Genomic DNA, 13,446 nt, shown 5'->3' with positions numbered 1-13,446 from the left:
TGGAGATGTGGAATCGAAATAGGGACCCCGTTGCACATCTGATGGTCATGTCATTTACCGACTCCATTTTGGGAACAAATATTCAAGGCTTAGACCTGAAACCAGATCCCTTGATAGGCATTCTATCAATCCTCCCAGGCTCAGTTATCAAATATAAGAGGTCACTCTTAGGTTATTGCCTGGGGGCTGCCAAAACAGTGATACCACGCCACTGGAGATCTATTACTCCCCCAACTATAAGCGAATGGGTCAAAGAGATGGGAAATGTAATGCGAATGGAAGAGCTGCTTAGCAATGTCCAAGGGGCACCAGATAAGATTGTACTGACATGGTCTCCATGGGTTCTGTTTCTAGAATCATATAGAGATGAACAAATGACACCGGACTAGGGGCACTAATAGAAAGTAGATATAAACAAAAAGGTCAAATGTCAACTGATGAAGAAGATATGAAGTCAACAACAGAGCGACTAAGCAACTCCAAGTTCTGTTCCCCCTATTATTGATACCTTCTCTTTTTCCCTTTTTCTGGTCTATTTTTTTTTTTATCTTGTTTTTCTTCCTCAGTACTATATCAGGCAATAACACTGTAATAATGGCAGCAATAGGAGACACCATTGCTAAAGTTTAATTAGGTATAATAAATATTAAAGCTATTTTAGACAACTTTGCTAAAGCAGAATGACACGAAAATTGTTACTTTATTTTCTACGGTTGTAAACAATCTAAATATGCCTGGCTCACTCCGACATATGAAGTGTTCATTATGCCTATTGTAGAAAGTTTTCTGGCTCTGATATGTACTGTTTGCATATAAAACTGAAAATAAAGAATATACAAAAAAAAAAAAAAAACATCCTCAGATTTCTTTCGCACACAGGTTATGAGCTCTGGCAAATAGCAGGATGCAACTCAGAAGTGAGCACAAATCAGGATGTACACAACAGAATACCCACTGCCTAACATTTTACAGAGCAGAAAGCACACTTAGAATGAATTATGGTGAAATAAAAAAAAGAACTGCACAACATAGGGTCAGTTTATGATATAAAATCAACACTTTGAAGTACCAGTATTACATTTAAGTGCCCCAAGGCATTATCCCAAACAATTATTAATGGCAGTAGAACAACCATTAAGGGTAGCATAAAAAGACTACAGGAACATACCAAAAATATTTGTTTTCTGATAAGAACCAGACATTTAAAATGGTTGGAGGGGAGTCATAATAACAAACAGTGATTTAATGTAAGCTTTTATAAAGGCATTTTAAAGTGACCCAACAATTTTCAAGCTGAAAATCAGTTCTGAGAATTAAGATCACCTAGGAGCATAGGTGTGTGATGAGGTTAGTGGTATATGTCAAAATCAGCAGGAAGAGAATTGCCAATAGTCTTTTCTTATTTTGCTAAGAAAAGTTCATTTGCAATCCTGCTGTGGGCTTTCTGTAAAATGCAACTGCTGGAAAACAAATTTATATTGCCCAAGGTGGCTATCTGACATTGACATAATTGAGTATATCATAAACATTTAAGTAAATATTAAGCAGATGTGCCACATAGAAAAATGATAATTACAAAGTTAAGAGGAATCAAGGGATTCGAGCAATGTGTGTCTTTGAATAACTTTGGTACAAAGACATTTTTAAAGAATTGTGGGATAACTGATAAGCAAAACAGATTGGTACCAAAAGGCAAATAGGTGACTGGATTAAGAAGGATCATGCTAAGTTTATAATAAAAACAATGCAAGAATTGTATTTTGTGCGTTCTCTGTTACAATTAAAACATAACTTTTATTTTACATATAAAATCATTAGTGAAAACGTGTATCGTGTCAACTAGTACAATGTTAATTAAAAACAATCATTAGTATAAGCACACCTGTTCTGAGTCCGTAGTTTATGCAGTATATACGCAATTAAGTTCAGAACATGGTTCAAAAAACTAGGGGCCGGTAGCTAGAGGTCAGTTATATTCATTCAAATAATCAATAACGGGATGGGGAGGGGATAGATTACCCAAATAAAATTCAAACTATAGTTTGTCCATTGACACTTGAGTAGAACTATAACTAGATGATGCACACATACAGATTGGTACCAAAAGGCAAATAGGTAACTGGATTAAGAAGGATAATGCTAAGTTTATAATAACACAACAATTGGATATTTAAGCTTTATTAATTCTTTTAGTTAATAGTACACTGAAAAGCAACATCAACCTTGCAGGTTCACTGTGGAATACAGTGGAGGAAATAATTATTTGACCCCTCACTGATTTTGTAAGTTTGTCCAATGACAAAGAAATGAAAAGTCTCAGAACAGTATAATTTCAATGGTAGGTTTATTTTAACAGTGGCAGATAGCACATCAAAAGGAAAATCGAAAAAATAACTTTAAATAAAAGATAGCAACTGATTTGCATTTCATTGAGTGAAATAAGTTTTTGAACCCCTACCAACCATTAAGAGTTCTGGCTCCCACAGAGTGGTTAGGCACTTCTACTCAATTAGTCAACCTCATTAAGGACACCTGTCTTAACTAGTCACCTGTATAAAAGACACCTGTCCACAGAATCAATCAATCAAGCAGACTCCAAACTCTCCAACATGGGAAAGACCAAAGAGCTGTCCAAGGATGTCAGAGACAAAATTGTAGACTTGCACAAGGCTAGAATGGGCGACAAAACCATTAGCAAGAAGCTGGGAGAGAAGGTGACAACTGTTGGTGCGATTGTTCGAAAATGGAAGGAGCACAAAATGACCATCAATCGACCTCGCTCTGGGGCTCCACGCAAGATCTCACCTCGTGGGGTGTCAATGATTCTGAGAAAGGTGAAAAAGCATCCTAGAACTACACGGGAGGAGTTAGTTAATGACCTCAAATTAGCAGGGACCACAGTCACCAAGAAAACCATTGGAAACACATTACACCGCAATGGATTAAAATCCTGCAGGGCTCGCAAGGTCCCCCTGCTCAAGAAGGCACATGTGCAGGCCCGTCTGAAGTTTGCCAATGAACACCTGAATGATTCTGTGAGTGACTGGGAGAAGGTGCTGTGGTCTGATGAGACCAAAATAGAGCTCTTTGGCATTAACTCAACTCACTGTGTTTGGAGGAAGAAAAATGCTGCCTATGACCCCCAAAACACCGTCCCCACCGTCAAGCATGGGGGTGGAAACATTTTGCTTTGGGGGTGTTTTTCTGCTAAGGGCACAGGACAACTTATTCGCATTAACGGGAAAATGGACGGATCCATGTATCGTGAAATCCTGAACGACAACCTCCTTCCCTCTGCCAGGAAACTGAAAATGGGTCGTGGATGGGTGTTCCAGCACGACAATGACCCAAAACATACAGCAAAGGCAACAAAGGAGTGGCTCAAGAAGAAGCACATTAAGGTCATGGAGTGGCCTAGTCAGTCTCCGGACCTTAATCCAATAGAAAACCTATGGAGGGAGCTCAAGCTCATAGTTGCACAGAGACAGCCTCGAAACCTTAGGGATTTAGAGATGATCTGCAAAGAGGAGTGGAGCAACATTCCTCCTAAAATGTGCGCAAACTTGGTCATCAATTACAAGAAACGTTTGACCTCTGTGCTTGCAAACAAGGGTTTTTCCACTAAGTATTAAGTCTTTTTTTGTTAGAGGGTTCAAAAACTTATTTCACTCAATGAAATGCAAATCAGTTGCTATCTTTTATTTAAAGTTATTTTTTCGATTTTCCTTTTGATGTGCTATCTGCCACTGTTAAAATAAACCTACCATTGAAATTATACTGTTCTGAGACTTTTCATTTCTTTGTCATTGGACAAACTTACAAAATCAGTGAGGGGTCAAATAATTATTTCCTCCACTGTATAATGGTAATTGCTTGGCAATGAAGTAAGTGCTGGGGGGAGGGGGGTAACAGTATGAGGAAACTGAGATTTTTTCTTGTGGTTTAGATGATATGTTTTCAGCTGACTGATAGCAGAAGTTATTCTTACTCATGATAAAGCAAAAAGTTATACTGGATACTTTATTTTCTTATGAATACAAAACTTCCACGCAAAAACGTCCACATATATGGAAACATTTCCATATACCGATAAAATATGCATTAATGCCTTACTTTTCCTTCACATTAAGAAAGCAATTTAATTGGGTATAATCACTTTCTGCTTTGTCTTCAAAAGCAGAAGACAATATGTTCAACTTCCTTATTTGTACCATAAAAGCTATGGCTAGATTGAATGACACCCCATGATGATTTGATACCGGCAAAAAGTCCCATAAAGCACACAATTTGGGGTAAAAGTGGCCTAAGTTCTAAACTAATGTCATAAACTGGGAAAAAGAACTGTGGTGATCATTCTCTTCAGGGAATATATACGAATACCTCAGAGGTGTGGCAAGGGTACTCCAGTACACATTTGGTTGGAATGCACTGGTATTACACCATTTTGGAAAAAGGTACTCCAACATCTAAAACAGGCCTCAGGGATAGAGAGATCCATATGCAATTCTTATCAGTTCTTATCAAAAGGTTTTGTCAGATTTGCATTGCAGGTGGCTAGGGCAGTTTTTTTCAGGCATTGAAAAGCAATGCAGCCCCCTTTGATTAAGGGATGGATGAGGGAAATGGGAGTCATGTGAATAGAAGAGTTATCTTCCTCATTTTACATTAAGAGTAATATGTAGCTATCTGGGCTACGTGGACATTAGATTTTAATACAGACAAATATAAGAAAGACACAACATCTTACTGGATGTAGAATTCTATTTCTCCCCAGAATATGACAGACATAAAAAATCTTTATCTCCCCTTTTCTTTATGACTAACAAAATTCTTGCAAAATTTATATTATAGAGAATAACTTGACATACCTGTCTATTACATGTCTACATACATGTCTATGCTTTTCAAAAATGGTAAATGGTGGTGGGCTTATTTTAAGAAATCTAATGTAATGTTTTGCTGGGTCTGCAATGTAAACGAACAAAGGTGCAAGTCTCAAAAGCAGAGAAAAAAATGTCACATATTAAGTTTCGAGTAGAACTGCAGGAAAATGTTTGGAACCTAGCAGCACCTTCAAAATAATACCCAGAAACTGCATTATGAAAACTACAGATACAAACAACCGGGTTTCTATTCTGGAGTGATGGACTCAATTATGTCATTATACAACTTCATATTAATAAGAATAAAATCATAAAGGGGGGTTATATAAGAATTCCCCAGAAGAGTGTGCACTTGAAACAGGGTTAAGCTTCAAGTGCTACTAGTCAAAGATTGCCACCAGAAAGCATAACACAGGAAGTCAAGCAGCCAGCCATGGCGGCCATCAACCATGCTTCAAAGCTTAAAGCAATTTGTACAGGGGGTCAGGGCTGTTCTGGTGGGTATTCGTGGTGTAGTTGGGGAAGGGTAGGGGTGCCTATGCAGGAGACCTATGGCTAGCCTTTTGCTTTCATTCTTCTTTATGCATTAGCAACTAAATGGACAAAGATCAGTTAATGTTAAAGAAAAATAAAATAATAACATATACATTTTTTTCTGAAAACACTAACAAATGATGAAGAATAAGTTTGGAAAAAGTTCCCCTTTAATTGAGATGAAAATGTATACACATTCATATTATGGATGCTTTTAAGCAGAAAAATGCAACGCCAGCCTAGTTCACACTTACATGTTCTCATAAATAAAAAATGTTTAAATACTACTCACTGTGTCTCCCATGTGTGGCTGAAACTCAAACCTTACTGGTGGGCAAAAGACACTGTTGGATGACTCCATCAGTCGGTGCTTGTCTGTGGATGCATCTAGGTTTTCTGTTGCATTCTCTAAAGCTTCCAGGCCTTCCTGCTTTGAGTGCTGCAAGTTGAATTCAGTAGAAAGGAAGGTACGAAGAGCACGGTGCAGGCTGGAATGATACCCCAAGTCACAGCACTGCAAGGAAGTAATGGAAAAAATGTTCAATAAAAAAATAGAAAAACTTGAGGATACATTTCTCTTAGCTGGTAAAACAGAGTTTTAGTCTATTCTTAGAAAAGATTTTACTCTAGCACTGAATGTTCACTTGAAAATGACTTTTGCTTGAGTATCTATCACAGCCAGAGACAGCCGGAGAGTCATAAAGACACAAAATGCTAAGGAAAATACATGCAAAGGAAATATTTACCTTTTGCATATGTAAGACAAAAAAAAGACAAAACTGTGGTTCTTACATCAATGAGGTCAGACAAGTCATGAATGTAGTATTTGAATACAGATGCATTAGTCGCTTCCAGAGCCAAGACATACTCATTCCGAGCCTTTATTGCCTTTACTTTGTTTTCGGTGTATTTGGCCTGACGCTGCAGAAAAGAAAATGAGTTATATTAAGTGGGGTGTATCTTATGTATATCTTGCATATAGCTTTTGTCTCCACGTTTTCCTGCAGGTGCAAAATTAAAACAGATGTATGCAAAATTCATTACACCAGTACAGTAACCAACAGCAACCAACAAACAATTAGTTTCAACTGTGTTAGAAGACAAAAACAAATACAGCCTATAAAAAGTGTTTGCCCCTGAAAGTTTTCATGTTTTATTGTCACAGAACATTGAACATTTATTTTACAGTGATCAACAAAAATATAGATTCTTTCATGACAAACTGAAAACATATCTCTGCAAAGCAACTGAAGTTAATTACAATTAATTAATTATTTTCGCTAGCCTCCGGGCAACTCTCCAATATCAGTGACTAAGGTTTGTATGGCCTGTAACTCCTTTAGAGTTCTCATAGGTCTCCTGGTGGCCTCTAGGGTTGCCACCTTATATTTCCCCATAATACCAGCCTTCGGGTCAGGGTTGGGGCGTCCCGTCATTTGGGGAGTGGAGCTATAAATGTGACCGGTAAATAGACGGCCAAAAGGGCGGACTAGGCAGGATAGAGGTGGACCTGTGATTATAAAGGCTGATCAGCAGCAGAGAAGGTGAGGAAAGGGGGGATTTATAGGGTATTACAGATTTACCAGCCCTAGCTGGTGATTTACTGTCTAGGCTGGGGCCAGGTGGCAACTCTAGCAGCCTCCCTCATTAGTCTCCTTTTTGCAAGGTCATTTACTTTTGGTTGATGACCAGTTCTTAGTTTTTACAGCTGTGCCACACCCTTTCCATTCCTTTTTTTCATATTCAGGTTTATTAAAACAATACATGTTACAACATCCACCTTTCCATTTCTTAAAGATTGACTTAAAAGGGTGGTTCACCTTTAAGTTAACTTTAAGTATGTTATAGAATTGCCTATTCTAAGCAACTTTTCAATTAGTCTTCATTATTTATTTCTTATAGATTTTAATCTACTTTTTTCCTTTTTCCTCTAAATATTTGCAGTTCCTAAATGTTAAAAACTGACCCTGGCAGCCAAAAAACTATTGCTCAGCGGACTTACAGTTTTATTGTTACTTTTTCTAACTTGTTTTTCTATTCATGTCCTCTCCTATTTACTTACCATACTCTCATTCAAACCTCTCCTTGGTCGCTAAGGTAATCTGGACCCTAGCGACCAGATAGCTGCTGAAACTCCAAACTGCAGAGCTGCTGAACAAAAAGTTGAAATAACTAAAAACAAAACCTCTCAGGGGTCTCAAAGCAGGGGTTTATTTTTGAATTCCTGGATTAAAGGCAAGTTTTGGTTGCATAAAATCCAGATGTACTGTCAAACTGAGTCTCATTTAGGCTGCCAGTCGACACAGGAGCTACCAAATAGCCAATCACAGCCCTTATTTGGCACCCTCATGAACATTGTTCATGCTTGTCTTGCTCCCCAACTCTTTACATTTTGAGTGTGGCTCGTGGGTAAATCCCTGCTCTACATTATACTAAAAGTTAACGAAAAGGTGAACATTTTCTTGTATCCATCTCCTTTATGCGATTGTTGAAAAGTGAATTATATTGAACAGCGACAATTAAATGAATCTGTTCCTTATTTCTATAGGATGGGTGTTTGTCTTCATTTCCACTGGAACGAAGGGACAAATTAATGCATACAGTCGCAGGTGGTTGAAAGCACTCCATAGCAACCACATATGAGAAATGCTCATTGGTACATAAAAGGAAGTACAGCTTGGCAGCTTGCTGCACACTGTTTCTATTATACAGTATTCTGTATCAGAAATGAATACCATACTAAACTTTAAATCACTGGCATGGATTAAAGAGCATCACGTAATTGAGACATTTTGCATGAGATCAGATAAAAATGCTAAGTTGTCCCTGTGGTGAATGAAATTAAAAAATTATTTGATGTTATTTGTGCAGTTAAGTAAACAGATTAAAAAACAACTGGTAAGAAGATATGCTGTTCTCAATTAATTGTTTAGTTATTATGATTGAATTACTTGAACTTATCCACGGATACAGACAAAACCTGCTAGTCAGTACTACTTTTTTTAATCACAGAGCATGTTCGGTCAGAAGCTTTGACAGAGGATTAAGCTTGTTTTGCTCACTGCGTAATTATAGTATTGCTTTTAACTTTCTTTATATTCACATTCTTTAAAAGGATCAATAGTAATTTAGATATGGTCCAATGATTAGGCCTAATTTTCTGCAATACTGACAGAATCCTGTAAGGAGCTGGAATGAAAGAAACTAGTAAGCAACTAAAAAGTGTCAATGAACTTAATAATGAAATTAATAAATATTAATTATTTTTCATAGTACATTGTTTTATAGCTGTTATTTGTTTTAAGATAATTGCATTCCTTGAATTCACCTCAACAGACCAGTAAACATCTGCTGCTGATTGCTTTATTAATAGATCCGAGCATCTTTTTCATCTTATATTTTCATCACTATAATCCTTTATTTATACAGAATGAACACATCACTTTAAAGAGATTGGTCTTCATTTACTGTCACCATTCAAGAACCAGTTAGCCTTAAAGGAGAAGGAAAGGTAAAAACTAAGTAAGCTGTATCAGAAAGGTCAATGTAAATACAGCTATAAACACTTACAGAACTGCTGTTCAGTCCTCCGCGAAAACAAACATCACAATTCTTTCCTTCTATTCTGTATACATGGTCTTTTGTGTCAGACTTCCTTCTCTCAAAAGATTCCTTCAAGGCATGGCAGGAGCCTGCTCATTTTGTTCCTCTCTTCCCCTCTCCTCTCTCGCCATCCCCTCTCTGCTGTAATCTGTGCCCAGAAATGCAGGCATGGAAGTGAAGCTTAAATGGCAGCGTCTACCTTAAAAGGGATACTGTCATGATTTTTACAGTGTACTTTTTATTTAGAACTGCTTTCAGGTAACCTATTGTTTCTCCTACTCCCTTGTAAATGGAGGAGTCACAAGCCGGACTTGGATTTCTAATTATTGAGTGCTATTCTAATATCTACTGGGAGCTATTATCTTGCTACCGTCCCATTGTTCTGCTGATTGGCTGCTCGGAGGGGGGTGATATCACTCCAACTTGCTGCTCAGCAGTAAAGTGTGACTAAAGTTTAATCAGAGTACAGGTCACATGAAATGCCCTAATGGAATTTCCTACTCTTTTACTCTTTTACTATTTGTAAAAAATGTTTGGAATCATGTATGATTTCCGTTCCACTTCTCACGTGTACACCACTTTGTATTGGTCTTTCACGTGGAATTCCAATAAAATTGATTCATGTTTGTGGCTGTAATGTGACAAAATGTGGAAAAGTTCAAGGGGGCCAAATACTTTTGCAAGCCACTGTAAGCAACACAAATACACATGGTAAAAGAGAAAATGAATTCTGGGTTTAGATGGTCACAGAGTAGAAGACAGTCAGCATGTTTGACTGGCTAGTCAAATATGTTGCAGCCGGGTCAAGCATAGGGATTGCCATATTTCAATAGCAAGCACATGAAATGTTTGCCTTTTCAATGTTTCAATGTAGCATCTCTTAAGCTGGCCATACACATTCAAATGTTAGTCTTTCGATGAACGTTTGGATATCAGTTGTATGTTTAAATGCAACAATCTGAACCTAACATTCAGATGCTCTGAACATTAAATAGTTGGCAGACACCAATCATATGAAAGTAACTTCCATTGTAGGTCTGCCAAGGATACACAATGTCTGTCAGATACACAATACAGCAGCAGATGTTATCATTATCTGACTGAAATTTTCTAAATTGGCCAATCAATTAAACAACCGATCACCATGGTAAAAAAAATAATTATTGTGCAATAATTGGGAGATCAAACACAGTATTGATACATGTATGCCCAGCTTTAATCAAGATTTTTGTTTTAATGTTCAACTTTCTGCCTACAGCACCAGTGCCACTATGCAAAATTAGAAATACAACTATTTGTAAAACCCAACTGGTCCCTAAAGAAAACCCATGTCATAACTTTAGCTGCTTTGGGCAGCAGACACTGCTCTTTCCAATGAGGAAAGCACAATTCCATTCCTATGAGCTAAAGATGAGCCTTCTACTTTTTATGTGCACCTGCTATATGAAGTTTATTTAATAATAACTACAGTAACCAATAAAGTTGCTTCAAGTACTTTATGCTCCCCAAAATGTTATATACTGTAATCAAAGCATCAGGATAAATCTCTCCTTTCCATTATGAAATAATATGTATGAGTGTTGGTTATGCTACTGTTCTACAATTAAGAAAGCCTATACTGTAAAGCAAAACCTTTTTAAATCAGGAATGTAAAAAAGCTGTTTGTTTTACCTTCTCTTTCATCTTCTCAATTTTCCTTACTGAGCTGCGCCGAATGTGCTTTTCCTCCAGTCGGACACTGGTTGCGGTGTCAGGAGAACGGGGAGTCTGGCGGTCTTCTTGTCTTACTGATCGGCTCATTTGCTTTTCCTCTTGCTTCTCTGCCTCCTTCAATTTGCTCTGTGCACTGATGCTGTCCGCATTGTACATGTGATAAGTCTTCATCACCTGCAACAAAGAGCAGTCCCTACTAATCAACATGATCATTCTGCATAGGTTTCCTTAAAACAGTCTGTGAGCTACAGATACCATCACTCACTACATACTAGACGCAACATTCAGTTGCTTGCTTAACACTCTTTTTACAGTCTTTCAGTTTATATTACCAACACTAAATGCCTAATTAAGTTTTACATGCGTCAGTAAAATTAAATTTACTTGGTGTAAGCACTGTATACTAAAAAGGCGAACTAGAGTTAATGTCGTACTACAAGCAATTACTGTAAAACCATTCCAAAGTACTGTGTTTCCCAGGATATTACAAGACTAAAACCACTATATCAAAAGTCAAGCAGTCTAGTCAGATATCAATTGTCTGCATGAAAAATATGCAAGTGTGTGGCCAGCATTCCTCTTACAGCAATGGCACTCAAGGCGTTGTGACTATGAAAACACACCGCCAAGAATTAGCGTGTATTATACGTGCAATTCGCTTTATTTAAAAAACAGGCAATATTAAGACAATCTGAGGTCAGCACTGGTGCAAGTTATTGTTGGAAACATATGCCAACATGTGCCAGGGAGAATCACCTGACAAATGGTTCCATTTTCAGGTAGTTTACGGAAGGGCAAGTTATGGCGATTTGGTGTAGCCTTCCAACTACTACCTGCCTAAAGTCACTGCATATGTCAGCGCTCTTAAGAAAAAATATGCTTAATGGAATGTTAAGGTGGCCATTCACGTTAGGAGCAGCTCAGTTGGCGAGGTTGACAAATGAAGGGATATTCTCGCCCTAGGGCCAAACGATCAAATGAAAACAACGGGAATATATGGGATGTTGGACCTTTTTGCCCCTTTGTAATAATTTCTTAGCTGTCATTTGAATAATACATTTAAAGAGGTTATGTCTCATTACTAAAGGGCTCTCTACAGAGTCTTTAACATCAGCCTCCTGTTTATGGGCCATAACAATTGTAGTACAGCCTTCCTCAAATGCCCAGACAAATTCCCAGGCACACATAGCAAGTGCCGCAATTGGTTATGTTTTTGTCATCTTTTAACAGGCTTTGATTTTGCAAATATCTTTATGTATACAAACTTTTGGCATGTCATCTCGAAATGTATCTGAAACTGGTCAGTAACCGGTATTCCGCAAAACCACACAGGGCTTGGTGGAGAGGTTACTGTTGTAAAATATATATACACTGGGATTAGCAAACACCTGTGTATGAAATTTTTGTAAGCCCTAAAGTGCAAACACTGCGTGCAAATACATACTGGAGAAATAAACAGGTGCAAAAACTGCATGAATATCTGAACTGAACGATGCTGACCTGACCTACAGCCAAAGCCTTATTAAAACCGCAAAATATGCATGCGTTCTGGCACCAAGTAACATTACTCACTCACCGTGTAAAGCTCATTTAACACTTTCATCAGATCCTCCTGAAGCTGCAAACCAATCTCTTTACTCTGCACAAACAAAAGGGGCATATTGTTAGGGTTAAACGCAAAGAGGGCCATGTCCTACAGAGCTTACAATATTATATTATTACATAAGTCAATCTACATCTTTATTACTATAAAACTTACATCTAATGTTTTCTTTTTTTTTGGGACAGAAGCACTCTATATAATGTTACAATAGTAGACATTTAAGGTTCAACATTTGTTTAATGCATTTATGGTACAGTCACTGCACATAAAAGCAATATGGGTACTTTCTCAGTGTCCTTAAAATGAAGCTAGGATTCCCCTCTTGACAGTAATTGGGAGGGTACCACATACTAATTGCATGCAGAAAGTGAAAATTCAGAGGAATTAACAGAAAGGGAGTCTAGCAGACATGAAGAACAAAGAACTACAAATGGAAAAATTAAAAGAACTTAATTAAGAGGTGGAAGCAGTCATGCAAATAGAAACAAAAAAGAATGTAGACACTACACTTTAAGAAAAAAAACAGGATCATTAAATACTTAGACAGTTTCATTGTACATGTCTTTTCTAGACTTATCTTTTATGAACAAGTGCTAGAAAAGAAGAGATTTCAAAGGGACACTGTATGCTCCCATACAAGATATGCATAATTCACAAATCTTTAAAATGTCTTGATGATCAATGCTGCAAAATATTCTAGCATCATAAAATAATGACACATCAACAAAGCACAGAAAAAAAAAAAAACAATTTCAGATAATTTAACTGGAACATGAATTTATGAAATAAAATTTACGATCAGTACTTATTATGGCAAAACTAGAGCAGTACTTTATATTTGTAAGAAAATTTAGGGCAATGGAACATGTAGTAATTCTGAGCAACTGCCACACAAATCTATGAGGAGCTGTAACAAGTGTTGTTGGGCATCTGCGGACCTACTGACTGTCAAAGGACATAGAATTGCTATGCCCTTTACAACTGCTATTCGTCTTAAATTAGATGTTGAAAGGTATCTCTTGGAGAGAAAAGCAGACAACACTGTATTAATAATCCCAAGTGTTAGGATAATCATATTATTCTACAGATATCTAACATTTTTTCCCCTTT

The 13,446-nt window shown here is 37.3% G+C and overlaps 1 protein-coding gene across 2 annotated transcripts in view; it reads right to left on the bottom strand.

Moving 5' to 3' along the window:
- Positions 1–13,446, bottom strand: part of srgap2 (SLIT-ROBO Rho GTPase activating protein 2) — a 108,133-nt gene that overhangs the window by 32,461 nt on the left and 62,226 nt on the right. For both annotated transcript variants that reach the window (XM_002940508.5, XM_018091543.2), the window contains 4 exons: positions 12,310–12,372; positions 10,692–10,907; positions 6,210–6,338; positions 5,710–5,931 (listed from right to left, as the gene is read on the bottom strand). In XM_002940508.5, the coding sequence (XP_002940554.1) occupies positions 5,710–5,931; positions 6,210–6,338; positions 10,692–10,907; positions 12,310–12,372 (630 nt within the window). The remainder of the gene's footprint in view (positions 1–5,709; positions 5,932–6,209; positions 6,339–10,691; positions 10,908–12,309; positions 12,373–13,446) is intronic.

Source organism: Xenopus tropicalis, chromosome 2 (genome assembly GCF_000004195.4).
Source record: "Xenopus tropicalis strain Nigerian chromosome 2, UCB_Xtro_10.0, whole genome shotgun sequence".
Lineage (NCBI taxonomy): Eukaryota > Metazoa > Chordata > Amphibia > Anura > Pipidae > Xenopus > Xenopus tropicalis.
Note: the sequence above shows the minus strand (reverse complement) of the source record. Positions and strands in the feature narration are given on the sequence as shown.